The sequence below is a fragment of the Triticum aestivum genome, chromosome 1B (genome assembly GCF_018294505.1).
Source record: "Triticum aestivum cultivar Chinese Spring chromosome 1B, IWGSC CS RefSeq v2.1, whole genome shotgun sequence".
Taxonomy (NCBI): Eukaryota; Viridiplantae; Streptophyta; class Magnoliopsida; order Poales; family Poaceae; genus Triticum; species Triticum aestivum.
Genome location: NC_057795.1, coordinates 75573611 through 75601529, shown reverse-complemented (window position 1 = coordinate 75601529; position 27919 = coordinate 75573611). Strand labels below are relative to the sequence as shown.

Below are 27919 nucleotides of genomic sequence, written 5' to 3'. Positions count from 1 at the left end.
GATCCAGAGTCTGTTCGGGGCTCCGAAGAAGGGGATTCTTCACCGTCGTCATCATCAACCATCCTCCATCACCAATTTCATGATGCTCACCGCCGTGCGTGAGTAATTTCATCATAGGCTTGCTGGGCGGTGATGGGTTGGATGAGATTTACCATGTAATCAAGTTAGTTTTGTTAGGATTTGATCCCTAGTATCCACTATGTTCTGAGATTGATGTTGCTATGACTTTACTATGCTTAATGCTTGTCACTAGGGCCCGAGTGCCATGATTTCAGATCTGAACCTATTATGTTTTCATGAATATATGTGTGTTCTTGATCCTATCTTGCAAGTCTATTTAAATATATTATAACTGAGCATCTTTCCTGCCCTTTCAGACCATTAGTCTTTTTATCCGTTGGATCGTCATTTTTAGGCATCCTCGGCCGTCAGATTTGTTCCTAATCCCACCAAAATCGCGTCGTACATGCTAAATCGCGCGTACAGGCTGCGCTGGCTTCTCGGGCCGCTGCTCCGGTGGCTTTTTTGGGCGTAGGAGATTCAATTGGGCCTACTGACCTACTGGGCCTCTACTAGGATCCCATCCAACGCACCCTCCTCTCTCTTCCTTTCCTTCATCCCCTCACTAGATCGCGCCGTCGCTGCCGGCCTGCCGCTACCAGCACCGGCCGCCTCCACCGCCGATTCGCACTGCGACAGCGCCACACGGACTACGTCCTACTCTCCTCCTCCGATCATCCACCACCGGCTCGCTGTTCTACCTCGCCGGCGGCGCTGCGGCTAACCCTAGCCGCCCCTGTCCGACGCGTGGCGGCGCCAGCGGCCTCCCGTGCTCCTTGGCTCGGCCTTCATCGCCTTCTTCCACGCCTCCTGCGCGGATTCGCCTCCTCTGGTTCAGAGATTCCAGGCGGTGATGACGATGACGATGGTCGACATCCTACATGGCTTGCGGGACAGGAAGGGAGGGGAGCCAGCATATGTTGTTCATGCTCAGACTCGGTGGCGTGTTTGAGCTCCTGCATTGTTTTGCTGCGGTGAGAATTTTTCCTAGCTCTAACACCTATCAATTTCGTGGCTTCTTATGGTTCAGAAGAATATATACTCCCTCCATTCCTAAATATAAGTCCTTGTAGAGATTTCACTATGGACTACATACAGAACAAAATGAGTGAATCTACACTCTAAAATGCATCTACATACATCCGTATGTGGTGCATAGTGGAATCTCTCCAAAGACTTATATTTAGGAATGGAGGGAGTATATGTGAACATGGACTATTGCAAGAGTACCATATTCGTTTATGGTCGAAGCATTTTGATTGTCGACTATTACCCCCAATAGGTTGCAGGTACACAAATGAGATTGCTCTGATGCATTCTGTCAACATGTCAATGCTACCGAATGTATTAGTATTAATCTGTTTGGACTTTCTTTGGTATTGGATCTATGGTTTGTGTTGATTAGGAATAGCTTTCTTATTGATGGATCAGACAATCAAAGTAATATGCCATCCTATGATATGGAAATCCAAACGATAGGGTTTTGTAAAGTTCTCTAAATGAAGTATATGCGGTGTTGTAGAAAATGAGATGTGAAGTAACTAAGTAAGGCAGATCTGAAGAATGTAATAACTTGTTGCTGCTACTCTGCAAGCTACTCGAGAAGGAGCTGAAGGGTGTATGCTACCTCCATGTGCTCTACGTGTTTGCCAATGACACGGTGTGGTGGCATCACAGAGAAGAAATGTGGAAGGGGAAGGATTATCCAATGAAGGGTGCAAAGTGAAGACAGAGAACCATGTCGCCATTTCAGACTTCAACCTCCGCAATATCGCATCGCTGCTACAGGGGACAGACCTCAAGAGATCACCGAGCCTACCCAAAAAGGACGCCTGTGTCACCATCAAGTAAGTGCTCAAGGTCTTTAAGCCTTTATTGTGAGATCATCGCCCCTCCCTCCACCCAATTTGCTTATGCTGCGTGATATTTAATTGAATTTTGTGCCAACTGAACTGCATATTCCAATCAGTTTGCTTGTATGACGTGTTTCATCACCCTCTTCTACCCGTTCATGAAGAACCAACAGCAAGGTCATCATTGCTAAACCCCTTCAAGGTCACCCGGAACCTCCTCAGGTAATAACGGTGATAGTGTTGATGTTGAGAACAATAATTTGGGCCAATTTCTATTTTGACAGTTATTTTCTTACAGAATGGCTCCTTGCAATGCGCGCCGTATCTTGATCCGGATACGGTGGCAAGTGAGCGAGGATCGGGTCGTCGCATCCTTAGTGGCGCGCTACATCGGCGCCCGGATGTAGTGGAAAATGAGCAAGGGTCTTCGCATTTGACTCGACGAGTGCGAAGGGTAAGGAAGCTAGCCGAGCCTAGGAGGATTCGCTTAGGTAGCTGGAACGTAGGGTCTCTGACAGGGAAGCTTCGGGAGCTAGTTGATGCAGCAGTGAGGAGAGGTGTTGATATCCTTTGCGTCCAAGAAACCAAATGGAGAGGACAGAAGGCGAAGGAGGTGGAGGATACCGGCTTCAAGCTGTGGTACACGGGGACGGCTGCAAACAGAAATGGCGTAGGCATCTTGATCAACAAGAGCCTCAAGTATGGAGTGGTAGACGTCAGGAGACGTGGGGACCGGATTATCCTGGTCAAGCTGGTAGCTGAGGACTTGGTTCTCAATGTTATCAACGCATATGCCCCGCAAGTAGGCCACAATGAGAACACCAAGAGGGAGTTCTGGGAAGGCTTGGAAGACATGGTTAGGAGTGTACCGATTGGTGAGAAGCTCTTCATAGGAGGAGACCTCAATGGCCACGTGGGTACATCTAACACAGGTTTTGAAGGGGCGCATGGGGGCTTTGGCTATGGCATCAGGAATCAAGAAGGAGAAGATGTCTTAAGCTTTGCTCTAGCCTACAACATGATTGTAGCTAACACCCTCTTTAGAAAGAGAGAATCACATCTGGTGACTTTTAGTAGTGGCCAACACTCTAGCCAGATTGATTTCATCCTCTCGAGAAGAGAAGATAGGCGTGCGTGCCTAGACTGTAAGGTGATACCTGGGGAGAGTGTTGTACCCCAGCATAAGCTGGTGGTTGCTGACTTCCGCTTTCGGATTCGTGTCCAGCGGGATAAGCGTGCCAAGGTCGCTAGAACGAAGTGGTGGAAGCTCAAGGGGGAGGTAGATCAGGTGTTTAAGGAGAGGGTATTTAAGGAGGGCCCTTGGGAGGAAGGAGGGGATGCGGACAATGTGTGGATGAAGATGGCGACTTGCATTCGTAAGGTGGCCTCGGAGGAGTTTGGAGTGTCCAGGGGAAGGAGAAGCGAAGATAAGGATACCTGGTGGTGGAATGATGATGTCCAGAAGGCGCTTAAAGAGAAGAAAGATTGCTTCAGACGCCTATACCTGGATAGGAGTGCAGACAACATAGAGAAGTACAAGATGGCGAAGAAGGCCGCAAAGCGAGCTGTTGGTGAAGCAAGGGGTCGGGCATATGAGGACCTCTACCAACGGTTAGGCACGAAGGAAGGTGAAAGGGACATCTATAAGATGGCTAAGATCCGGGAGAGGAAGACGAGGGATATTGGCCAAGTCAAATGCATCAAGGACGGAGCAGGCCAACTCTTGGTGAAGGACGAAGAGATTAAGCATAGATGGCGGGAGTACTTCGACAAGCTGTTCAATGGGGAGAATGAGAGTTCTACCATTGAACTGAATGACTCCTTTGATGAGACCAGCATGCGTTTTGTGCGGCGCATCCAGGAGTCTGAGGTGAAGGAGGCTTTAAAAAGGATGAAAGGAGGCAAGGCGATGGGCCCTGATTGTATCCCCATTGAGGTGTGGAAAGATCTCGGGGACATAGCGATAGTATGGCTAACCAAGCTTTTCAACCTCATTTTTCGGGCAAACAAGATGCCAGAAGAATGGAGACGGAGTATATTAGTACCAATCTTCAAGAACAAGGGGGATGTTCAGAGTTGTACTAATTACCGTGGAATTAAGCTGATGAGCCATACAATGAAGCTATGGGAGAGAGTCATTGAGCACCGCTTAAGAAGAATGACAAGCGTGACCAAAAATCAGTTTGGTTTCATGCCTGGGAGGTCGACCATGGAAGCCATTTTCTTGGTACGACAACTTATGGAGAGATATAGGGAGCATAAGAAGGACTTGCATATGGTGTTCATTGACTTGGAGAAGGCCTATGATAAGATACCGCGGAATGTCATGTGGTGGGCCTTGGAGAAACACAAAGTCCCAGCAAAGTACATTACCCTCATCAAGGACATGTACAATAATGTTGTGACAAGTGTTCGAACAAGTGATGTCGACACCGATGACTTCCCGATTAAGATAGGACTGCATCAGGGGTCAGCTTTGAGCCCTTATCTTTTTGCATTGGTGATGGATGAGGTCACAAGGGGTATACAAGGAGATATCCCATGGTGTATGCTCATTGCGGATGATGTGGTGCTAGTTGACGATAGTCGGACGGGGGTAAATAGGAAGTTAGAGTTATGGAGACAAACCTTGGAATCGAAAGGGTTTAGGCTTAGTAGAACTAAAACCGAGTACATGATGTGCGGTTTCAGTACTACTAGCTGTGAGGAGGAGGAGGTTAGCCTTGATGGCCAGGTGGTACCTCGGAAGGACACCTTTCGGTATTTGGGGTCAATGTTGCAGGAGGATGGGGGTATTGATGAAGATGTGAACCATCGAATCAAAGCCGGATGGATGAAGTGGCGCCAAGCTTCTGGCATTCTCTGTGACAAGAGAGTGCCACAAAAGCTAAAAGGCAAGTTCTACAGGACGGCGGTTCGACCCGCAATGTTGTATGGCGCGGAGTGTTGGCCGACTAAAAGGCGACATGTTCAACAGTTAGGTGTGGCGGAGATGCGTATGTTGAGATGGATGTGTGGCCACACGAGGAAGGATCGAGTCCGGAATGATGATATACGAGATAGAGTTGGGGTAGCACCAATTGAGGAGAAGCTTGTCCAACATCGTTTGAGATGGTTTGGGCATATTCAGCGCAGGCCTCCAGAAGCTCCAGTGCATAGCGGACGGCTAAAGCGTGCGGAGAATGTCAAGAGAGGGCGGGGTCGACCGATTTTGACATGGGAGGAGTCCGTTAAGAGAGACCTGAAGGATTGGAGTATCGACAAAGAGCTAGCTATGGACAGGGGTGCGTGGAAGCTTGCTATCCATGTGCCAGAGCCATGAGTTGGTTGCGAGATCTTATGGGTTTCACCTCTAGCCTACCCCAACTTGTTTGGGACTAAAGGCTTTGTTGTTGTTGTTGTAATGGCTCCTTGCAATATGTGCTAGCAAGTACTATGCCATGAAAAAATGTAGGTAAGAATTAAGTGGTACCATTCTTTCAGAACTTGAGCATATTTTTTTGTCTCAACATAAATTCCGAGTGCTAGGGCATGTCATTGCCCCTGCAACTGCTAGCATCTGAACGTACCTACCTGAATGTTCCTACTTTGTATCATCCCACAATTTGTTATAAATCTGTTAAACCAATGGATCATCAACATCATCATGAGACTATACACTATTCCGTAAGGGATGTTAATTAATTAGCAATACAACAACCTGCATTTTAATAAAATAAATTTATGGCTATTAACTTAATGTTTCATTTCAAACTTAATTAGGGATTCGGCATTGGGAAGTGGTTTGGAGTGGACGGATAGTATAAGTTCATGGCCATTATCTTCTTAGTTCAAGTTTGGACGAATTATTCAACTATCGCGATAGAAAATGCACTCTCTAAACAATATATTTTTTGCTTGCTGATCAAATGCTGATTTTTTTTCTTACTCTATCTTATCATTTTGACTATTAATGCTGGACTACATGTCTGATAGAATACCACTGAAAATGTTTATCTCCAAAGTAAAATCTTATGAATCCTTATTTAGTCGTTTTTTTACCACCAAGTAAAAGTAATGAAAATTTTCTGTGCAGATTGGGAAGGTAGAGTAACTGTACTTGAGGACTTCCTTCGTCATGATATAAAAGCGGACAACTTCCTTGTGGTCTTAGGCCGTAAAGCCAGTCAGGTTTCTGCCATTCATGCACATTTACAGGTACAACTGATTTATCACTTATTTTCACTTATCGACCTTTAGTGAAGGAAAGTTTAGATCTGCATGAAGAATGCTTTTCAATCATCTACTTAACAAAATGTAAATCTGTTACAGGTAAAATAAATGGATGCTATATATAAGTCTCAAAGCTTTCAGTTATTTTATATCTAAATCCATATCTTAACAATTAATTTAATGTTATAAGTAAAATAAGTGCTAATGTATTTAATTTCAGAGGGATGCCAAGGTAGCAACTAAGTGGCAGATTATTTTCAGCATAAGGATATCATTCTAGAGTCTTTCAGTTGCAAACTAGATTAATATTTCATTGACCTCTAAGTAGTTTTCCCATGTCCTTTCAATACTGGTCATGTGCTATTCTCCTGTATTTTTCTTCCTATCTACTGCATATTTAATTGACTAGAAGCAATCCAGTGTCATATGTAGGAGTCAAGAAACTATCAACTTCAGTATACTGGACACTACCAACATGTCAACTTTAAGCTGCATTATATATTAGCGTCCATATTTTACTTCTGCTCATTGTGTGGATTATCTTTCTCTAAATTATGTGAACCAATTTAGTACATTGTGTTATTGCCTGAAGGCAATACATCAGGTATGCCTGAAGGCAATACATGAGGTAGTACAGGGGCATCATCTATTTCTCTCATTGTGATGCCAAGTTATCTCGCACGTGATCAAATCTGAAAAGCTGACCTCAGGCCTGAAAATGAATTGTCGTTTCTCCGAGTAGTTGCAGAAAGGATAAGCCTGCTCCTGAATGTCGTGATATAGAACAGTCAATTGTGCTTGATGTGAAAACAGTTGTTGGGATACAGTTTTATTCTGGGTATCCTCAGTTTATTGTACACCTACAAAAGGGATGTATACCTGAGTGTAATGCTTCTCAGCTGGGGGTTGTAGAATGTCTATTTGTTCGATGCAAAATTAAAAAAATGTCTATTTGTTAGACGAAAATGAAGAATTTCTTGCGGGTCATCAACAATTTTAGAATGCATTGATATTGTTTAGTTAATATATTTCCAATTTTTTTGCAGTATATGTACGATCTATTTCTTTCATTTTCTCATATTTCTATTGTTTTTCTTCAACTTTCCTGTTTTTTGGATGTAGTGATGTGAGCCTTTGCGATGGAGCTTTTTTAGGAGCCAAAAGAGGCTAGGATCAATCACAAAACCATCAATCATCCTAATTCAAAACTAAAACACCTCAGACCCAAGGTCAAACAACTACAAGTTTATTGGACCTAAGAAAAAAGCTCAACACACTCTTCTCTTGCAACCAATAGAATTTCTCTATTCAGTTACATACCATCATTGATGGTGGAAAGCACAAACTATACTAAAGCACAGTACTTCAAAACAATTCAAACAAATGTATACAAATTACTTTGGATGCCTAGCAATTATAAGGACAATAATAGACGGGTGTGGCAACGCGCTCATCATGGCTCGCAAACCCTACATGTGCTCAGGCAGCAGCGCTGGCAGTGAAAGAGATGCGAGGGGGCGTATTGTGGCCTCATCTCCCTCTGCGTGACAATACAAGCCCCATCTTCCTTCGACATGGCGCTGGCAGTCATGCGTCCGGCGATTGCGCCATCTTCCTCACCATCAGCCCCGACAACGTCACCACCCCGGCGAGAGGAAGAGGAGATGGGAGCTACCGCTTTGGATCGTGGATGGACTCACTGCTACGGGTGGAACCTATTATGACTTATGGTGCTTGAGATACACTCAGCAGGCAAGCATCTCAGGTAAGGTCCATATAGATCAGTGAATCTTATGTAAATACGTGCGTAGAAGGCAAAGAAGTTAACTACGCCTTGTGTCTCCAGTAGAAAAGGTAGTCAACTACGTACACCTTGTGTCTTCAGTAGCTCAGTGCTAATAACACAGGTATTGCTGCTTTAGGAAGCTTCCTGTGTCATATCAATAGCAAATACTCGAGCAAGTGCTGCAGGTGAGCTCCTGTGCAATGGCGCGTGCCCACGACCTTTCATGCGTTTGGTTTATTGAGTATGGGGATGGGATGATTATAATACATCCGAGACAAAATGGGTAGCAGTTGTGAGATCACCTCCCGATTTAGAAGTTCTGAAGCTCTGTTAATGCATTGGATGGGCCAAAACTATTGATATCTTATTTATATGTTCAAGGATACGCTTTACAAATTTTTGTGCCAACTTCGCCAAGAAAAAAAACTTATAAACTGATGTTCAATTTAGTTTTTGCTCCATCCAATAAAATGATCCATTCCTCTATCAAGCTATATGTGTTACATATTTGACCCCTTTTTGTTTTGTAGAACGATTGAAATTCCCTCACTTCAATTACTGACATTGTATTGATAGATCTTACCAAATTTAACTTTCATGTTTCATTCCTTCACATATAAAAGAAAATTCAAACCAACCTCTTGAAAAAATGGACGGGTGCGGCAGCGTGCGCCATCCATGATCTAGTAGTCACCTATTATGTGTTATGATCCGACAACCCCGAAGTGACAATAATCGGGACACTTCTCGATGATGACCGTAGTTTGAGGAGTTCATGTATTCACTATGTGTTAATGCTTTGGTCCGGTTCTCTATTAAAAGGAGGCCTTAATATCCCTTAGTTTCCACTAGGACCCCGCTGCCACGGGAGGGTAGGACAAAAGATGTCATGCAAGTTATTTTTCATAAGCACGTGTGACTATTTACGGAATGCATGCCTACATTACATTGATGAATTGGAGATAGTTCTATATCATTCTATGTTATAACTATTGCATGAGGAATCGCATCCGGCATAATTATCCATCACTGATCCATTGCCTACGAGCTTTTCATATATTGTTCTTCGCTTATTTACTTTTCCGTTGCTACCGTTACAACTACTACGAAAACCCAAAAACATTTACCTTTTCTGTTGCTACTGTTACCATTACTATCATACCACTTTTGCTGCAGATACTAAGTTATCCAGGTGTGGTTGAATTGACAACTCAACTGCTAATACTTAAGAATATTCTTTGGCTCCCCTTGTGTCGAATCAATAAATTTGGGTTGAATACTCTACCCTCGAAAGCTGTTGCGATCCCCTATACTTGTGGGTTATCAGAGCTCCCGAGCATCGTCTGGTGGTGATCGCCGTTGTCTTCTTCCTTGCCCTCATGGTGGAGGGAAGCGGAAGGCACTGGATCTGAGAGTACCCCTTGAATAAACTCGGTCCGGCTCGGGTGTTTCCTGATCGAGAGGGCATCCATCTACTCTTGCTTGTTTTCTCATGCCGCGATGGTGGTGGATGAGGAGAAGAGAAGATGTAGAAAACTGAATCCCACAAGTCGAGTTCAAGCCTATCAGCAGATGTCACTTTGGTGGAGCGACGACACCCATGGATGGTGGCTAACTACATTCCTCCCGGCCTGCGTGCCTGATGGGAGGCAGTTCCAGCGACGGTTCAAAGGCCATGGTGAGCAGGTGATGCTTCCATGGCGATTCGGCACGCCAAGTGGTTCATCCCCGGCGGTGGCGAGGTTCAATCTAGCCGGCGGCTGTCAAGGACCCAATCATGTTTCTTGCTTTCAGCCTGGGGCCCTCCTTGTAAAAGCCAGGGACTTAGTTGTAATGCTCCTTTTTATTTGGATCCTTCTGTAATTTGTGCTTTCATGTTTATCCAATGAAGTATTTTTAGAAGAACAGGGAGTCCTATTCCCGGTTCCATTAACCAGAATGAAACCATACAGAGTCTTAACCACTATTAAGCTAGAGTTCGACGGTCCAGATTTAGACAGTTTCTACAGCCCTGCTCGACAAGAGCCAAAGGGCAAAAACAAAAAACACAAAGAAGGTAAAACAGGGGGGGGGCGACAGGAAGCAGGGGTGAGATCACACCACGGGTTCGCTCGCTCCCCTCCTCTTGAGTGGTGGTGCTAGGGCCGCCTGGGGCGACCAGCAGATTGCAAGGGTAGACAAGGGGTTGTTCACCATGGTCTTGCTGTCAGCGTCGTGCTTCTTGGCAGGAGAAAGGAAGTCGCTGTCCTCAGAGATCTTGAGGTTGTCCCAGCATACACCAACACCCAATCCAGGGTTTCTTGCCTTCAGCCACTCGAGATCATCAAGAGTTGCTGGAGTAGCTTCGCCAGTGCTCTCAAGAATTCTTCCACTCGACATTTGCTTGCTTCTGGGATCAGAGTCACCCAGAACTTTAGCATCATGTGTATCAGTCTCCACACCTGACTAATAGACGTCCAAATGGTGTTATTAAAAATTATAGAGTTCCTATATTTCCATAAACACCAAAGGACAGCAGAACTAACTATGTTTAAAGCTAAATTGTTTTTATTAGAGATCCAAAATTGGGCCACAGACTCAAAGTTTGTACCCAAGTTCTTTTGGAAAAAGAGATTGACAAACAACCAAATATTCCTGGCTACCACATAGTCAAAAAAATGGTGGTTTGTTTCATGTTAAGCATAGAAAACACAATCAAGTGGTTTGATTATATGTCTTTTCCTCAGGTTGTCCCTAGTCATCAGCTTGTTTTGGGAGAACATCCATAGGAAGACATGAATCTTTGGGGGGACTACCAGTTTCCATACAACTGGCAGGAACAGGGGCTGCACTCCCCTAAAGTTAATCACATGGTACAGAGAACTAGAGGAGTAGACACCCTTGTTCTCAAGTTGCTAGATTAGGGCATTAGAGTCACCATCAAAGATGATTTCTTTAGCAATATCCAATAGCTGGTACCATTGTTCCATCATCTTATTATCAAAGTTCCTCCTAAAGGTCAACTTTAGTATTTCACCATCCCATACATCCCTGACACTTTTGTTTTGCTCATTGCAAACCATGTAGATGTGCCAGAATTGTACTGTTAGGGGGGAGGTGCCAAACCAAGTATCTTCCCAAAACCTAATCTTATCTCCTGTCCCTATTTTCCATCTATATCCAAACTTCAAAGTTTGGATGATGGATTTCACTCCTTTCCAGAACCTAAAGGTACTGGTGGAGGTGCTTGGGGCAAAAACATTAGTTTTGCCTCTCATATATTTCTGGTCTATCATCATCTTCCAGGGTTTCCCTTCACCTTCATAAGAGGCAGAGGTTGACCTCCTGGAGATTTGGGATGCCAAGACCTCCAAATTCTTTCTTCATAGAAACCATCTTCCAGTTAGCTAAGTGCAGTTTCCTATGTCCCTCAAAATCATTCCATAGGCAATTTGCCATTTGGGCATTAATAAGTTCTATTGCCCACTTAGGGAATTTAAAGAAAGAAAGTAAGTACACAGAAATACTAGCTAAACATGCTTGGATGAGGATAATTCTCCCCTTGTAAGAAAGAAGTTTCCCTCTCCATCCAGCAATCCTTTTCATTATCTTATCAATAAGTGGTTGAACATCTTCCCTCCTAAGCTTATCATAGTGTAAAGGTATCCCAAGGTATTTAATGGGGAAGGGCCCTTTAGTGCACTCTAGGATCTCTAGGAACTCCCCCACCTCAGATGCCTCCATGTTAACTGGTATGAGCTCACTTTTAAGTAATTGATTCTCATCCCCGAGATCAACTCAAAACTAGAGAGAACCATTTTAAGGTTCCTAGTATGTTCTAGGTTATTATCTAAAAACAAAATAGTATCATCAGCATACTAGAGGCATACTATCCGTCCAGGGCAAATCTCAGAACAAAATCCCTGTATCAACTGATGATTTGCTGCTTTCATTAACATCCTAGTTAAAATATCAACTACCAGGTTGAACAGCAGAGGGGAAATGGGGTCCCCCTACCTTAAACCTTTCCCTGTAAGGAAAAAGTCACTCTCAGTGTTGTTTAGCTTAACACCCACTGATCCTCCTCTAGTTACTTGCAGTATCCAATGGACCCATTTTTCACCAAACCCTCTTTTTCTAAGCAGCTCTTCAAGGAAATCCAAATCTACCTTGTCAAAAGCCTTTTCATAGTCTAGTTTAAGCACTAGGCCATGCCTCTTGGTAGAGTGGATGGAGTGCAGAATCTCATGAGTTGTAACCACACTTTCTAATATATACCTACCTTTAAGGAAGGCTGACTGGTTACTAGCTATAAGCCTTTGCAGAATCTTAGCTAGCCTGTTTGTGAGGACCTTGGTGAAGATCTTGAAGCTACAATTTAGCAAACTAATAGGCCTAAATTTTTTCATACTGGAAGCATCAGCTTCCTTTGGGATTAAAGTCAGCATAGCAAAGTTAAGCCTACGAATAGCCAGTTCTCCTTGATGAAAAACTTCAAACATGGCTATCAGGTCTTTTTTTACCAACTCCCAAAAGTGCTGGTAAAAAAAAGAAGGGGATACCATCCGGGACAGGGGCACCATCAGAGTATGATTCAAAGACAACCTTTTTGATTTCTTCTTCCAAGAAGGGGGCCTTGAGGGCTTCATTTTCAGCATTGTTAACTTTTTCTACGTCCGAGAAGAAGGTTGGGTCTAACTGGATCCCACTCCTTTCCTCTTTCTTGAAGATATTCTTATAGTAATCACAAGCAATCACAAGCATTTCCCTAGTGTCAGTGACTGGCCCAAGTGGGCCATCCAAAGAGTGGATAGCTGTCTTCCTCCTCCGTTGGTTTGCCACTGCATGGAAGTACTCAGTATTCCTGTCTCCTTCCTTAATGTCTCTATCCCTAGATCTCTGGTTAGCTTTGATCTCCTCTTGGAGCCAGATTTTCTGGAGTTCACTATGTGTGAATTTGAGCCTAGATGATTCAAAGTCAGAAAGCACTTCAGTTTCAGATTTGATGTCTAGTTTGTCATATTCCTCTAAAAGGATTTTCTTATATCTTCTAAGTTGAGCCTCTTCATTTGAGCTCCAACCTTTGGTCACTCTTCTAAGTTTTCTCATTTTCTCCTTCCAATTGTCCAAATGGCGGCTATAAAGGTGGGTTCATTCCAAATTTTGGCAATTAGATTGGAGAAGTCTTCTCTAAGAAGCCACCATTTTTCTATCTTGTAACTACTACTTTTAGGCATTTGTTCCACACCTGATTCCCAAATAATGGGTGCATGCTCACTGCCACATCTAGGTAGAGCAATGCAGGAGGCTAGAGGGAATATTTTGTCAAGCTCCGTATTGCAGAAGAGCCTATCTATTGTAGACATGATTAAGTCTACCTGGTTATTAGCCCAGGTGAATTTTCTACTAGACAACTTGATTTCCAACAGACTCCAAATTTCTATCCAAGCACTGAAATTGTCACACCATCTATGGTTGACAACCCCATTGCTTTTTTCTCTAGCATATATAACTAGATTGAAATCCCCCCCCCCCCCAATCAGGGTGGGGTATGGATTTTCTATGAACAAGGAGTGAAGCTTAGAGATAAATGCTTCTTTCCCTTCATCATAGGGGGATCCATAAACAGTGATAATTCTAAAGGTTACATCCTTGTTCTTCATCTTAAGCACACAACTAACTGAGTAATCAAGATGAGACCAGGAGATGATCTCAAACAGGTTAGCATCCACACCCATCAGGATGCCCCAAGCAGAGCCTTTAGATGGGAGGTGGTGCCAGGAGAAGTTCCTACTCCCTACTAAAGACTTAAGGTAGGAGTCAGAAAATTCTTCCTTTTTGATTTTCTGGAAACCTAGGACAGATGCTTGCACTTTCTTAATTGTATCAACTATAAGGGGTTTTCTCCCTGGAGCAGAGATGCCCCTGACATTCCAAAAAAAACATTCATTGGAAAACTATTGTCCTGGAATGCTTGCCCCGTTTGTGTTTACATACTAAGCTCCACACTCCAACAGAGTCAAAGCTACTACTATGCATAACCAGGACATTAAATTCACATGGCATTGCCACACAAACACGACCTTCTGTACTTCCTCTGATCCATATTAATTGACACACGTTTAATACAACTTTTATATGGATTGGACGGAGCGCATTTTTCTTAGGGACCTTCTGCACATAATTTGATAGCCCGCACACGGCAACATGGATCAGGCTAGCCATAGTGGGAGTAACTTAGCTAGTAACACAACACATCCCAAGATAAATATGCTTATGTGGCAAAGAGTTAATGAGGAGAGAGATGTTTGTGGTAACATAGTATGTTACTGTAACATAACGCACCCCAATGCAAAATGTGTCTACAACCTAATAAATGAATGCTTGCATGACACTAAACTTATGTTACTATCCACTATAAAAGTAGTAACAAAGACTAGTAACATATGCATGTTACTACTCTAAGTTACTTCCCACTATGACTAGCCTCAGAGATGAGCTGCCGAGGGGACAGCTCGTGCTCCACCTATCTATCCTCTTCTCTTTCCCGAACCGCCGATAAGCTAGGCCAAGCGAGATCAGATCAGAAGAAGCCGCCGGAAAGTTGGACACTCCTGGCTAGCCAGCTCGACGATGACAAAGAGGATAAGGGAAACTAGTTAGCGGATCACATCCCACGTGCCGCCTCCGTTTTAATTTTCCGCTTTCTTGCTCAAATCCTGCTCAATTAACAATACTGCACACTTTCCTGCTGGGATCAAATGGAGCGATGTGCACTGATCGTCTGGGCTCGCAAATCCAAACACGCCACTCCTCCTCGTCCCCGTAGAAAAGGACACGCGTAGCCGTGAGGCAGAGGCAGCAGCCGCGGCACTCGAGCAAGCCAGCCACGCTAGTAGTACTATTACTCTGCTCCAGTCATCCATCGTCTCCCTTCCCGGCGAGCGAGCGAGCGAGCGGACGGTCGCCGCCGCGATGCAGCGCCGGCTGCCGGCACTCCTCCGCCGCGCGGCGGGCGCGGGGCCCGCGCGCCGGTGGCTCTCCGCCGCCTCCTCCCTCCTCTTCGACGACACCCAGGAGCAGGTAATTAATCAGCTGACTAATCAGCCCCGCCGCGCCGCGAGACCCTCGAATCCGCCGTCCCGCCGCCGCGGAGAGGGACCGGCTGGCCCTGCGATTCGCGCCCTCGCTCACCGCGGCTGGCATAATTTTTCTTCCTATTGCAGTTCAAGGAGAGCGTGCACCGGTTCGCGCAGGAGCACATCGCGCCGCACGCCGCCGCCATCGACGCCTCCAACCACTTCCCCAAGGTGAGGAGGGCGGCTGCGGTCCCTCGTACCGCTGACTGATTCTCCGTTCGAGTTCCGTGTCTGTTAGTAGTAGTACTAATTAAGTTAGCTCTGTGCTTGGGGCGGGCGTACGGGCAGGAGGTGAATCTGTGGAAGCTCATGGGGGACTTCAACCTGCACGGCCTCACCTCCCCAGGTAAAATTCCTCTATATTATAAGACCATTTCGGTCTTAGAAGACACAAGCAGAACACAGGGTACTACTAGTAAATACTACCCCCTCCGTTCACTATTATAAGATGTTTTGCATATTTCAATACGGAGTACGGACTGAAACTAGTGAACAAATGCATTAAAATGCATCCGATTCAGAAAAAGGTTAAAATATCTTATAATAGTGAAGAGAGGGCCTCGGTTCACAAACATAAGATGTTCTACTCCCTCCGACCCATGGGAGTAACTTTTTTCTGAATCGGATATATATAGAAACGTTTTAGTGTGTCTGTCCACTCATTTCAGTCCGTATGTAATCCGTATTAAAATATCCAAAACATCTTATATATTTGTGAACGGAGGGAGTATTAGTAATGTTTTTACCCTGGGCCATGTCTGAATATTGAATCTGATCCCCAATGCGTTAGTACCCCTTTGCTTGTGCCGCAATTGGTAGGAACTAGTCAAATACTACTCCCTCTGTCCAGGTGCATTAGGCACCTAACGAAATCCAGAAATTCCTATAATGTAAGGCACTACAATTAGCTAGCGCGGTGTGGAGTAATTAATTTTATGAGTCCAACCCGGATAACAAGGAACATACGGCCAGTCATTGCAAATGGCCACTGCATGCAAGTCCCAACACATAATTGCTGGACGTGCATGCAAACGGCCACACACCATGGTTGGATGCCCAAGTGCATCTCCCCACTAAATACACATATAAAGCCGCGTTAATTAATTTTGACTAGTCCAATCCATACGTGCCTAGATCGCGCTGCACCTTCTTAGGTGCCCTATGCACCTGGACGGAGGGAGTACTACTTAGTACTTACACAATGTTCAAGTCCTCAGTAAAGTGAAAGCGCTAGGTGGGACCTCAGGGTGGGTTAAGGGAATAGATTAATTAAGACGGATGACGGATGGTCATCTTAGTTAAAGCGTTAGTGGAGTGCATTAACATAATTGCCTTTTTCAACACTGCCTGGCTCTGTATTGTCTAATGTTAGTGGAGGGAATAGATTAAGTAACACGGGGTTGTCATGTTCCATAGAGGAGTACGGAGGGCTCGGGCTCGGTTACATGTACCACTGCATCGCCATGGAGGAGATCAGCAGGGCGTCCGGGTCGGTCGGCCTTTCCTACGGCGCACACTCAAATCTGTGCATCAACCAGTTGGTACTACTCTACTTTGTTTATAGTATGTTACTTAGTCATTAGTACATTGATTAAATTACCCCCTGAATAACATAACTGTAATATTTGTGGTATTTGTATGTAGGTCCGTCATGGCAGCCCTGCCCAAAAGGAAAAATATTTGCCAAAGGTTCCTTCCCATATATCAACATTGTTTCAGTCAGACTCAGCCACCAGGAGTGGCATATTTGCAATGATAATGGATTGTGACAATGTGGTTTTCCTTTTTCTCTGAAGCTAATCAGCGGGGAGCATATTGGGGCATTGGCAATGAGTGAACCAAACTGTAAGTATCATTTGAATACTGTACTGTTCAGTTCCACCTATGCACAGGATTTCACATTAGTTCCTACTTTCAGCTGGCTCTGATGTTGTCAGTATGAAGTGCAAAGCTGAGAAAGTAGATGGCGGCTATGTCATTAACGGGAATAAGATGTGGTGCACAAATGGTCCGTCTGCTCAGACACTGGTAAGCTTCTGAGGCCCTTGTACATTCACCCCCCATATTATCTGCGGCCGTGCTTGGTTCACCACTTATTAATTTTTGAGGAATGGTTCACCACTGTTGTTGGCTGTGTTGGTTTTTGTTTCTTTGGTGTTTCCATGTGTTTCCTTTAGGTTCTGTCGATTTTCCCAATGAGTGCGTGTACACTTTCTGAACAGTTTAGTATATTTCATATTTACACCTTTCACCCGGTTGTCAGAATTTTGAGCACTGAATCTGTTGGAGCCTTGCTACAAAATAAGTTATACTAGTTGTTATCATCCTATGTGGCTATTATAAGTCTGCTAGTTCACTGAAACTGAGATTTATAGGTTGTTTACGCGAAAACAGATATAACTGCTGGATCGAAAGGAATAACTGCTTTCATAATTGAGAAGGGAATGCCAGGGTAATTAACCACTTCATTATCTTCCCTTATGCTCTATTGCGCATGAATGCATATCTTTCTAGAATTTTGTGAAATGTATGTATTGATGGTCTTTGATTACTAGATTGAGGCTTGGATGTATAAAGTTCAGGATAAAACATTAATAGTTCTTGCTGAAACTACAAAAATGTTTACATGCCAGTATTATCATTACAGGTTCAGTACTGCCCAGAAGTTGGACAAACTTGGCATGCGAGGAAGTGATACGTAAGATGTTCCTATTTAAGCAGGGTCATTAAATGGTTTATAGGTTCTTACTGAACAGATATCTCATTAACAGATGTGAGCTTGTCTTTGAGAATTGCTTTGTGCCTCAAGAGAATGTTCTTGGTGAAGAAGGGAAAGGTATCATCTCCTGACAGTCTTGAATTCTATTCTATACTTCTGTTGCTATTCTGAGATCTTCACTTGGTTGTTGGCAGTCAGTTCCCTATGCCAATGTAAACAAGGAAAACTGTGATTTTTGTCTTTTGGATTTTACCCTCATATCCTTCTAAAAGACTTACTAAACTTCTAACTGGAAATGAAAATGACTTCCTGAACCGAAATTCTCATCATGAATATTCTCGATACGTTTCTTGTTGCAGGTGTTTATGTCATGATGTCTGGTCTTGATCTGGAAAGACTTGTATTAGCTGGGGGCCCTATTGGGCTCATGCAGGCATGCCTTGATGTTATTCTTCCTTATGTTCGACAAAGGGAGCAATTCGGCCGTCCGATTGGTGAATTTCAGTTCTTACAGGTATAGCCATGCAGCCCATTGTATCGTGTTCCCCTGTTTCTAGGTGCAACGTCTTGTTAGGATCTTAGTGGGCATCTGGCGTTAATCATAACTAGTGATCTTCCAATGCAGGGGAAAATGGCAGATATGTACACCTCCTTGCAATCATCAAGGTAGGGATACCAACCCAAGACTTCTACTGTGAAGTTTAAATAGCTTCTTACTGGAGTTTTCTTTGTCCAGATCATTTGTATACTCAGTTGCTAGGGACTGTGATAATGGCAAAGTTGACCGTAAGGTACATTACAAAGCACCAACATGTCTCTGTTCTTTTCGAGTCACATTGTTGCATCACATGGCTACATTCATGTGTTCTACTGTTCAAGACAAAATAAAACAACTGACTTCATCTTGATCTAATATAATATTTGCAACCAGGATTGTGCAGGAGTGATCCTCTTTGCTGCTGAAAGGGCAACACAAGTTGCACTTGAGGTCAGAACCCTCTCCTCAGTTCATGAGAATTTTGATTGCATGTGTTGTTCTACATGATTTCTTTGGAATGCAATCAAATATCCTGGAATTCTGCTCTTATTTTTCCCCTTTACTGGACATATAAGATATAAATGTTTGACCTCTCAAATTTTGCAATTATTTGATCCTAGATCTCCTACTTTATCTTCCTTGGACAAAGTTCTTACTAACTTTAGTATTTGTAACTGCTTTGAGCTTGGTGAGTTGCAGTCAGTTCTTTTCTGGTCCACTAATTGATCTTAAAACTACCCTTATGGCAGGCAATCCAGTGTCTTGGTGGCAATGGATACATAAATGAGTACCCAACTGGCCGTCTCCTGAGGGATGCAAAACTGTTCGAGATTGGGGCGGGTACTAGTGAGATCAGAAGAATGATAATTGGCCGTGAGCTGTTTAAAGAGGACTGAGATTATTCTTCTGGAAGCCAGCTTGTCAGTGCATGTTCTAACTTGAGGAGGTGAGCAGGATTTAGACCATTAGTCAACTGTCCCTGATGTTCAATGCTTGATGATGTTCTATCCAATCCTTCTCATACTTTTGTATATGTCCAACATTCTTGCAAATAAAGCTCAATCTTTTACTTGTATCTGGTTCTAGTCAGTATCTATAAGTTTGTTGCTATGATATACTGCGACTTGACACATAATCGCATTTGGCTCATAATTCACTATACAACCTTTTGGATTCAGTATGAACTACAATGCCTAGAGACTGAGCCCTGCCACCTTTATGAGACAAGAATACCATTTACACTTTCTAGTTTCTATATGACAATTCAGGCACAAATTTGGAAAGCTACTAGTCAAGGGAGCCTAAAATACTTTACACATGGATTTCATGGGCTTTTTACACCCTGTTGGCTTCAGTAGGATCTGTAATGCACTGGGAATCAGTTGTCTTTCCTTGAGTTTGAGCTTTCTGTTTTTGCCTCATGGCGCCCCACTCGATGGCCTCAGCAACAACTCTTTGACGATCGAATGTGCTCTTATCTTGCTGAGTTCCATTAGATAATGGGGGATCTTCAGCCTGTTTCTTTTGGGGCGCGCTACTAGGTTTTTCTTCACAGCCAGCGGGCACTTCTGCAAGGAATCCCAATGCAACAACAGCGTCACTCATGTATGGCCGCACAGAGTCTTCCTCATGTAGGCACATTGCTGCCACAGCCACAGCCTGGTTCAAGTCTTTTTCTGGGTATTCACCTCTAAGAAGAGGGTCTACTAACTCATGGTACCTTCTCCTATCTCTGATAATGGGCATTGCCTGTTGATCAAACATGAATTTAGCTCAACTATCTGAAAGAAATCTTGTCGCAAGCATCTTTTTGAAATAATTCCTAACTAAGCATTCTGTATGGGGAAGAAGCATATAGGAACAAAAGGTGCATACCCAGTTAACCAAGATTTGATCACTTGCTGGTTTAGATGAATCGACAGCTTTTCGTCCTGTGATCAACTCAAGTAGGAATATCCCAAAACTGTACACATCAGTCTTGATAGTTAGCTGGCCTGTTTTTATATATTCTGGAGCACAGTACCCATATGTGCCCATCACTCGAGTTGAGACGTGTGTCTTCTCCCCAACAGGCCCAAGCTTTGCGAGCCCGAAGTCTGAGAGTTTAGGGTTGTATTCCTCATCAAGAAGGATGTTGGGGGACTTGAGATCCCGGTAGATGACCGGCGGGTTAGCCTTCTCATGGAGGTATTCGAGACCCTTAGCGGTTCCGTGGACTATCTTCATCCTTCTATGCCAACTTAGTGGTATTTGATCAGTAGTGTTATCTGCGACAACAACAGTTCAACTTATAAGTTTTTTATGCATCTAGTAATCAAATGTGCTAACGGTGACAGCACTTGAAAGTGATGCTATACTGTTGCCTCAATATATTTCACATGTCCGCAAAAAAAGAGAGAATATATTTCACATGTTTTTTAAGTTGAAAATGACGCATCAATGTTAATTCATGATCAATAAGAATCTAGATTTTTTTTTGTTTTTTTGCGAAATATGAGAATCTAGATTTTCGTTCTAGTATAATTTGGATGTTAAGTTTAGCACTGAAACTTGAACGTATTAATGAAGAAAAGACTAGCGCTTACCAAGCAGGTGATCTGCAAGTGAACCTAAGGCCATGTACTCGTACACCAGTAGCCGCTGATCTCCGTCTGCGCAATAGCCTACCAAGCTGACCAGGTTTGGATGGTGCAAGAGGCTGAGCATCAAGACTTCAACCAGGAACTCACGGTTGCCTTGAAATCCATTCAGGTCTAGTTGTTTGACAGCTACAATCTGATCATGCATCAAAAAGATAATTGAAACAATGAGCAGATTGTTACAAGTCAGTAGGGCTATCTGAAGAATGTTTGTCATTGGGTTGTTCCTATATATACCTGGCCATTTTCAAGCTGTCCCTTGTAGACCCTGCCAAAGCCCCCCTCTCCCAGAAGGTAGTCGGAGCGGAAGTTCTTGGTGGCTGTCGCTAACTCACGGTATGTGAATGCTTTTGCATTTTTGGCCATGCTAGACCTTTCGGCAGGTTCACCGTTTGCTCTTGTTTCGGATGATTGCCCATGTTTTGGAGCCTCTGCAAGGTGAGTTTTCAGTATTTGTTAGAGAGAACTCCATTTTGTGCTTATTTGAAGGATCTTAGTTTTGCTCTCGACAAAATTCAAACAGTCTGCTGCAATAGTCTGGGGTCCATATTTAAATACCATTGTGGCCCATCATGCATTATTACCAGAATTCAACATGCATTACAGGGACAAGCATGGCAACAAGATGGATTTGACAAATGGTACAAAACGAATCCTCCGTGGTCCTTACCAGATTCCATGAGGGGTGCTCCAGATCGCGTCGAGACGGTGGCATTTGCGACGGCGGAGGTGGCGACCTCCCCTGACCCCGTCTTCCTCGGCGACGTCTTCTTCTCAGGCCTGAAGCATGAAAAGCATTTCACGGTCCGAATTCCCCAATGCATGTGCCTCTCAACCAAACCTCCTCCTTGTGCCCACCACGAGATCTCCAACCCCTCTGCTCTTTACAATCCAGAAGACTCTTTGCACATGCAATGGCAGCATGGACGAGGAGTTCTCCTCCCTTGCTGCAAGATCCTGGTCACAGATTGCCATCGCACTCATCTTGCAAGAAGAATGCGATCCCTGTGGATGGGATGTGATCAGGTAGGAGGAGCATTGTCACCGTGCCTTTTGTGGAGGTCAATGTGCTCAGCCAAGAATAGGATCTCTCTCGGTTTTAGGCCACAGTTGAGCTCTAAAATTAGAACGCCTGCCCCTCTGAAGATCAGCATCCTCTGGAATGCACTGGATGTAAACGCCTTCCATCATTCCCTGAATTTTCTCATTTGTTGGCCCCATGGTTGGTATTCCACAAGGGGAAATGGCCTGCTCACTGTTTGTGTCCCTGTTGTTGGAATAGTGGAAAGAAAAAGGGCACCCTATGTCATATGCCACTTCAATTATGTCGCTTCTAGCAGATGCTTCATTGAGTCTGTTGTGACGTGTTGAAATATATTGTCCGTCTCTATTTTACAGGTTAGGGTTCTGAAAAAACTACCGGTTTTTAATTTTTCTCAGATAACTACCAAATGGATGGTCGGCTTTTCCAAAAAAACCCAAATCACCAAGTGCTTATCAATTGATCGTGATTATGGCAGGTCAGGCCCACACCTAAACGAAGCATTAGTTTGACCGTTAACTGACATGTGGGGCCCACATGCCACATGTCTCCTCTCTGCCTTCCTTCTTCTTCTCCACTCTTCCTGCTCGTCAAGAACACCATAGAACCGCCATGGCTGCCGACCACATTGCTAGCCCACGCCTTCGTCCTGTGCCACGTCCGACCACCGCCCTATGCCACTTCAAGCCCCCCTCCACTACTGCTGCTGGTAGGAGCTCGCCGGAGCTCCTAGTGACAAGGTGGAGACGAGGAGGCATACCAGAGGCCGGTGACCCTGCCGCGCGCGCCGCTTGGAGTCTCCACCGTGCGCCATGGGGCTCCGGCACGGGTCACCGCGCGCCATCGGGACCGGCTGGGAGTCGTCGCCCGCCATGGGGCTCCACTCGGGTCACCGCGCCGTCGCCCGCCATTGGGACCATCGGGGGTCGCTAGGGCTCGCCCCCCAGCATGGGGAGCCGGCGTAGAGAAGCGGCCATTGGCACGGCGGCGTGCAGCACGGATCGGCGGCGTGCGTAGAGAGGCAGGAAGAGAAGGAGGTGAAGCGGAGGAGCGGCCAGGGTTGAGCCCCGGTGATCGCCGGCGGGCGGCTCGTGTTGGGGAACGTTGCATGGAAAACAAAAAATTTCTACGAACACGCAAGATCTATCCATGGAGATGCATAGCTACGAGAGGGGGAGATGATCTATATACCCTTGTAGATCGCTAAGCGGAAGCATTTATCACGCGGTTGATGTAGTCGTACTCTTCGTGATTCGACCACGATTCAACTGATCTAGTGCCAAACAGACGACACCTTTGAGTTTAACACATGTGCGGCTCGATGACGTCTCCTCCTTGATCCAGCAAGCGGGAGAGGAGAAGTAGATGGGATCACAACTAACGCGACGACATGGTGGTGATGGTGGTGGTGGAGCACCGACAGCACTTCGCTAAGCGTTGCCAGGACGAGGCCGTGGAACTATGGAGTAACGAGAAAGAGAGGGGCGCCAAGAGCTTGGTGTGTCCTCTTGAGGCGCCCCTCCCCTTTATATACAGGTGGAGGGGCATGAGAAACAACCCCTCCTAGGGCGCAGCTAAGAGGGAGAGGACTTGGACTCCAAGTCCAATCCTATTCCTACTAGGACTCCTTCCTTCTTGCCTTCCTTAGCCACATGGGCTTTTGAGGATTTGGTGCGCCTAGCCCAATAAGGCCAGAGCGCCTCCCTGCAGTCCATGCTAGCACTTGGGTTGTGGTGGACCCACTTGTAGACTTCCGGACCCCTTTGGAACCCTCTGGAAGCTTCTTTGTACAATACCGAAAAAACTGCACCTTTTTTCGGAACCCAAAATATGACTTCCCGTATATAAATCTTTACCTCTCGACCATTCAAAGACTCCCCGTGACGTCTGGGATCTCATCAGGAACTCCGAACAACATTTGGTACTACTTTAACGTCAACGAACGTTAAGCGTGAGACCCTGCGGGTTCAGGAATTATGTAGTCATGACCGAGACACCTCTTCGGTCAATAACCGATAGCGGGACCTGGATGCCCATATTGATTTCTACATATTCCACAAAGATCTTTTATCGGTTGAACCTTTATGACGACATACGCAATTTTCTTTGTCTGTTGGTATGTTACTTGCCCGAGATTTGATCGTCGGTATCTCTATACCTAGTTCAATATCGTTATTGACAAGTCTCTTTACTCGTTCCGTAATACATCATATTGCAACTAACTCCTCAGTCTAGTGGTTAAGTTGAATTTTGCAATAGAGAAAAAAGCTAATCTTACAAAAGACTGTCAATAGTTCTCGGAAGAATTGGTTTAAGAAATTAGATGATGCACTCTTGGCTTATAGAACAGCTTATAAAAATCCTATGGGTATGTATTCATATAAAATGGTTTATGGAAAAGCTTGTCATTTGCCTCTTGAGTTAGAACACAAAGCATATTGGGAAATTAAAGAACTCAATTATAATTTCAAACTTGCTGGTGAAAAGAGGCTATTTGATATTAGCTCATTAGATGAATGGGGAACCCAGGCTTTGCAGTTATTCAAAGAAAAAGTTAAAAGATGGTATGACAAAAGAATCCAAAAGCGTGAGTTCAAAGTTGGAGAATATGTTCTTTTGTACAACTCTCGTTTCAGATTCTTTGCAACAAAACTCCTCTCCAAATGGGAAGGACCCGATGTCATCGAGGAGATCTATCGATCTGGAGCTATCAAAATAAATAATGCTGAAGGTACTAACCCAAAGGTTGTCAATGGGCAACGAATCAAACACTATATCTCAGGTACGCCCGTTAATGTTGAAAGCAATATCATCCAAACTTTGACACCGTAAGAACACATAAAAGAAACCTTCCGGAACACCCCAGAATCATGAAAACAGGGAACTACATGATACGATAAGTAAACGGACTCCAAAAAATCCGCAAAAATATTTTTTGTCAGTTTAGGAATATTTAAAAAATTAGAAAAATAAGAAACTTTCAGGAAAGTGACCCTGGTGGGCACGATACACCAAGGCGCGCCTGGCTACCAGGCGTGCCCCGGTGGGTTGTGCCCACCTCGGGTACTTTTCGGACCCCGTCTTTCTTTTGTTCTGCTTGTTCTCCAAGATAAAAAAATCTTTATATACCTCCGGAACCTGTTAACCTCTGTATCATGGAGAAATCTCCCGTTTTCTTTTCTTGTTGTTTTCTGTCAGATCCAATCCATCATGGCCGCTTCAAGCTCCTCTAAGGACAAGTTTTTCAACAACGTCATCAACCCATATCTGCGGGAGGTGATGCAGCACCCTCAAGCTATCCAGATGCAGGGTGGGGTGTTGCACATCTACGATGTGCAAGGACCCAAGGTGACTGGATCCGTGGAGGCCAGACTTGAAGCTATGGAGCAGGACATCTTTAGGTGCAAGGGGATGGTGGAACATGGACTCAATGCCAATCACCTCATGATTGCGAACTACACCCGTGATCTCAAGGTGGATGGCAAGTCCATAAAAGACATAGTATTCTCCCTCAACGAGCAAATGGACTTCCTTCATAGCCAGATTTAGGACCTTCAAAGCCAAGTCTTTGAATATGAGGCAAGGTTTAAAGGTATGAGTTTGGCTGGCAGTTGCAGGATCCGAGAGACTCACTCTTCCTCTTATGATGGTGAGCCTCTTCCATGGAAACCCGAGGACAAGAAGCCTTGTACTTCATTACCACCATCTCATTCTTCACCATCAAAAGAAAACTGAGTATCGGGTATGGACACTCCCCTTGGCTTTCGCCAAGCTTGGGGGAGTTTTCTTAGTTTGATCTATGGTTCTTTTGCTTTTAGATGAATAAAAGTTTAGTTCAATCCTTTCTTTTTGAGAGTTTGCTTAATGATCAATCCCTGTAATCGTGTGCAACATATATAATAAAGTTTAGTTTGAGTTTTGCTTTCCTTACTTTCTTGTTTCAATAAAAAGAAAGAAAATAAATGAAAAAGATCATATGCTAACCTTATGGTAACTGATGACATTACACAAGGAAAAGTACAAGTAGAAATTTTTATTGTAGATTGACAAACATAGCATTGGTCAATGATGCAACTTATAAAAGAATTAATAAGTGAAGAGAAGATTTACATACAAATACACTATCCTCGAAATCTTTTGTGATTGTGAGCATCCATCCAAATATTATATGCCAAAATTGTTGACGTTGGACAAGGAAGACAACATAATGATTTATGTTTCACTACTGGAATCAGCTTCTTTGCCGTCCGCCATGGCAGACGGCAAAGGCATGGATCGCAGACGGCAAAAGCCTTTGCCGTCAGCCAGCGGATGGCAAACCGTCTGGCTGAACACGTGCCAGCAAAGACCTTCTTTGTCGTCCGCTTCGTAGAAACCGACGGCAAAGGATTGTGCTGTCAGCCATCCGAGGCCAGAAGACGGCAATGACGACGGACGTCAGCGGTGTGAGGTGAGAGCCGTTAGGGGTTAACGGCGACCTCTTTGTCGTCCGCTAACGGACAGTAAAGAGCTTAGCTAGGGCAGCACTGGGATGCTGCCATGTGGCTAGCTATGCCGTCGGCCAGCAGACGACATAGATGGCCCTGTTTGCCAGACCTATGTAGTCACTTTGCCGTCCGCTTGCAGACGGCAAACTGACCAAATAGGCAGCCAGTGTTGCCAGTTTGCATAGGTGACTGCCACGTGTCCTCACTATAAAAAATATACACTTCCATGATGATACGTGTTTGTCACAGTAGGCCGCGTTTTTTTTCATGCATGTACATCCATGATGATTTTATGACAGAATCAAGATAGTCATACATGTGCTGTCGTAGAAGTGTTCCATGACATTATCAAAATTATCATCACGGAAGTGTCCACTTCCATGATGATAAATCGCGCGTCACAGAAGTGCTTTCGTCAAGGGTGACCGACAGGTGGCATCCACCATAACGGAACGCCGTTAAGCTATCGGGTCGGGTTTTGGATCCGATAACCCGTTAATAGCCCCGACCAATGGGGATTTTCCACGTGTAAAATCATCATTGGCTGGAGGAAACATGTGTCGGCTCATCGCTTGGACAGATGTCATCCACTCATTGGACCGAAGGCGTCTATGATACGTCGACACGTGGCACAGCCCAACAAAGGCCCATTCCTATGAAAAGGCCGGCCCGTTTGACTTGGTCAAAAGGTGGCGGGCCGGCCCATGGAAAGCCTGTTAACGGCATGTTCGCATATAGCCCATTTACAGCCCGCTAACCCAAGGCCCGTTACGCCCTATCCGAATTAGGCCCAGTGGCGTCATCTGGGCCATCCAATATGATTCCAGCCCATTTTCACTTTTGGCGCATGTATGGCCCATGATGTCTTTCGGCCCATATGAGGCCCTATGTAACTCTTGGCCTATTAACGGCCCATGGTGAAACTGACCCGTAATAAACAGTGTATCACTTTACACCCATTAATGGCCCGTGGTGAAACTGGCCCGTAATGAACAGTGTATCACTTTATACCCATTAACGGTCCGTTATTCCGTTGGGCCGTTTTCAGACCATGTTATCTTTTGGCCTTCTCAGAGCCCATTTATTCTTGGGCTCATTTCGAGCATTCGTTTACTTCGGTCCATTACTGTCATTTTCTGCTTGTGGACCAAATTCAGCCCGTGGTTACAGTTGGCCCGTTTGTGGTCCATTAATACGTTGAACCATTTTCATAGCGTCATCAAATACGGCCTATTAATGATGGCCTGTTATGGTCGGCCCATGAACGGACGATTCCAACTCTAGCCCGTTTACGGCCATAATGCGGTCTGTTTGGCCCATGTTTGGCCAATAGATCATATGGCCCGTATAAGGCCCATTGATGATACGACCCGCAGAAGGCCCATTGTTTCTACGACCCGTAGGAGGCCCATTGTTTCTACGGCCCTTAGAAGGCCCACTGTTTCTACGGCCAGTAGGAGGCCTA

General features: G+C 44.7%; 3 protein-coding genes across 13 annotated transcripts; 2 read left to right on the top strand and 1 right to left on the bottom strand.

The window, feature by feature from the left end:
• Positions 1-586: 586 nt before the first annotated feature.
• Positions 587-8675, top strand: LOC123108164 (uncharacterized). Of its 8 annotated transcripts, none has more exons than XM_044530009.1 (4): positions 587-1034; positions 1667-1907; positions 5989-6110; positions 7609-8675. In XM_044530009.1, exons 2-4 carry the CDS (start codon positions 1799-1801, stop codon positions 7861-7863), a joined length of 486 nt encoding a protein of 161 aa, XP_044385944.1. In that variant the 5' UTR covers positions 587-1034; positions 1667-1798; the 3' UTR covers positions 7864-8675. The 8 variants fall into 8 exon arrangements, 3 of the variants coding, with proteins under 3 accessions (XP_044385944.1, XP_044385939.1, XP_044385951.1); XM_044530004.1 differs by having other exon boundaries at positions 1655-1907; positions 7609-8674; XR_006451854.1 differs by lacking the exons at positions 587-1034; positions 7609-8675 and adding exons at positions 2030-2135; positions 6718-7173 and having other exon boundaries at positions 1041-1907.
• A 5983-nt stretch (positions 8676-14658) lies between these two features.
• Positions 14659-22234, top strand: LOC123108145 (isovaleryl-CoA dehydrogenase, mitochondrial). Of its 4 annotated transcripts, XR_006451847.1 has the most exons (17): positions 14659-14973; positions 15117-15200; positions 15318-15375; positions 16446-16570; positions 16674-16718; positions 16826-16874; positions 16948-17057; positions 17405-17481; positions 17677-17727; positions 17801-17865; positions 18108-18262; positions 18374-18414; positions 18485-18539; positions 18680-18736; positions 19036-19232; positions 20879-21363; positions 21532-22234. XR_006451847.1 is itself a non-coding variant. In XM_044529988.1 (15 exons), exons 1-15 carry the CDS (start codon positions 14866-14868, stop codon positions 19180-19182), a joined length of 1227 nt encoding a protein of 408 aa, XP_044385923.1. In that variant the 5' UTR covers positions 14664-14865; the 3' UTR covers positions 19183-19361. The 4 variants fall into 4 exon arrangements, 1 of the variants encoding a protein (XP_044385923.1); XR_006451846.1 differs by lacking the exon at positions 20879-21363; XR_006451845.1 differs by lacking the exons at positions 20879-21363; positions 21532-22234 and adding an exon at positions 20359-20604.
• Positions 19622-21749, bottom strand: LOC123108133 (probable serine/threonine-protein kinase PBL25). Its single transcript, XM_044529978.1, has 5 exons — positions 21596-21749; positions 21163-21356; positions 20872-21061; positions 20162-20553; positions 19622-20035 (listed from the first exon to the last, which is right to left on the bottom strand). The coding sequence occupies exons 1-5, from the start codon at positions 21747-21749 to the stop codon at positions 19622-19624; spliced, it is 1344 nt and encodes a 447-aa protein (XP_044385913.1).
• Positions 22235-27919: the final 5685 nt, after the last annotated feature.

Coding starts and splice junctions, on each gene's coding strand:
- LOC123108164 (XM_044530009.1), top strand. CDS start 1,799: ATGTCGCCATTTCAGACTTCAACCTCCGCAATATCGCATCGCTGCTAC. Junction 1,908..5,988: donor GACGCCTGTGTCACCATCAA/GTAAGTGCTCAA, acceptor TTTTCTGTGCAG/ATTGGGAAGGTAGAGTAACT. Junction 6,111..7,608: donor CCATTCATGCACATTTACAG/GTACAACTGATT, acceptor ACATGTGCTCAG/GCAGCAGCGCTGGCAGTGAA.
- LOC123108145 (XM_044529988.1), top strand. CDS start 14,866: ATGCAGCGCCGGCTGCCGGCACTCCTCCGCCGCGCGGCGGGCGCGGGG. Junction 17,058..17,404: donor GTCCGTCTGCTCAGACACTG/GTAAGCTTCTGA, acceptor TGAGATTTATAG/GTTGTTTACGCGAAAACAGA. Junction 18,737..19,035: donor CAACACAAGTTGCACTTGAG/GTCAGAACCCTC, acceptor CCCTTATGGCAG/GCAATCCAGTGTCTTGGTGG.
- LOC123108133 (XM_044529978.1), bottom strand. CDS start 21,749: ATGCATTGGGGAATTCGGACCGTGAAATGCTTTTCATGCTTCAGGCCT. Junction 21,062..21,162: donor GACAGCTTGAAAATGGCCAG/GTATATATAGGA, acceptor ATGCATGATCAG/ATTGTAGCTGTCAAACAACT. Junction 20,036..20,161: donor ATCAAATCTTGGTTAACTGG/GTATGCACCTTT, acceptor TTTGATCAACAG/GCAATGCCCATTATCAGAGA.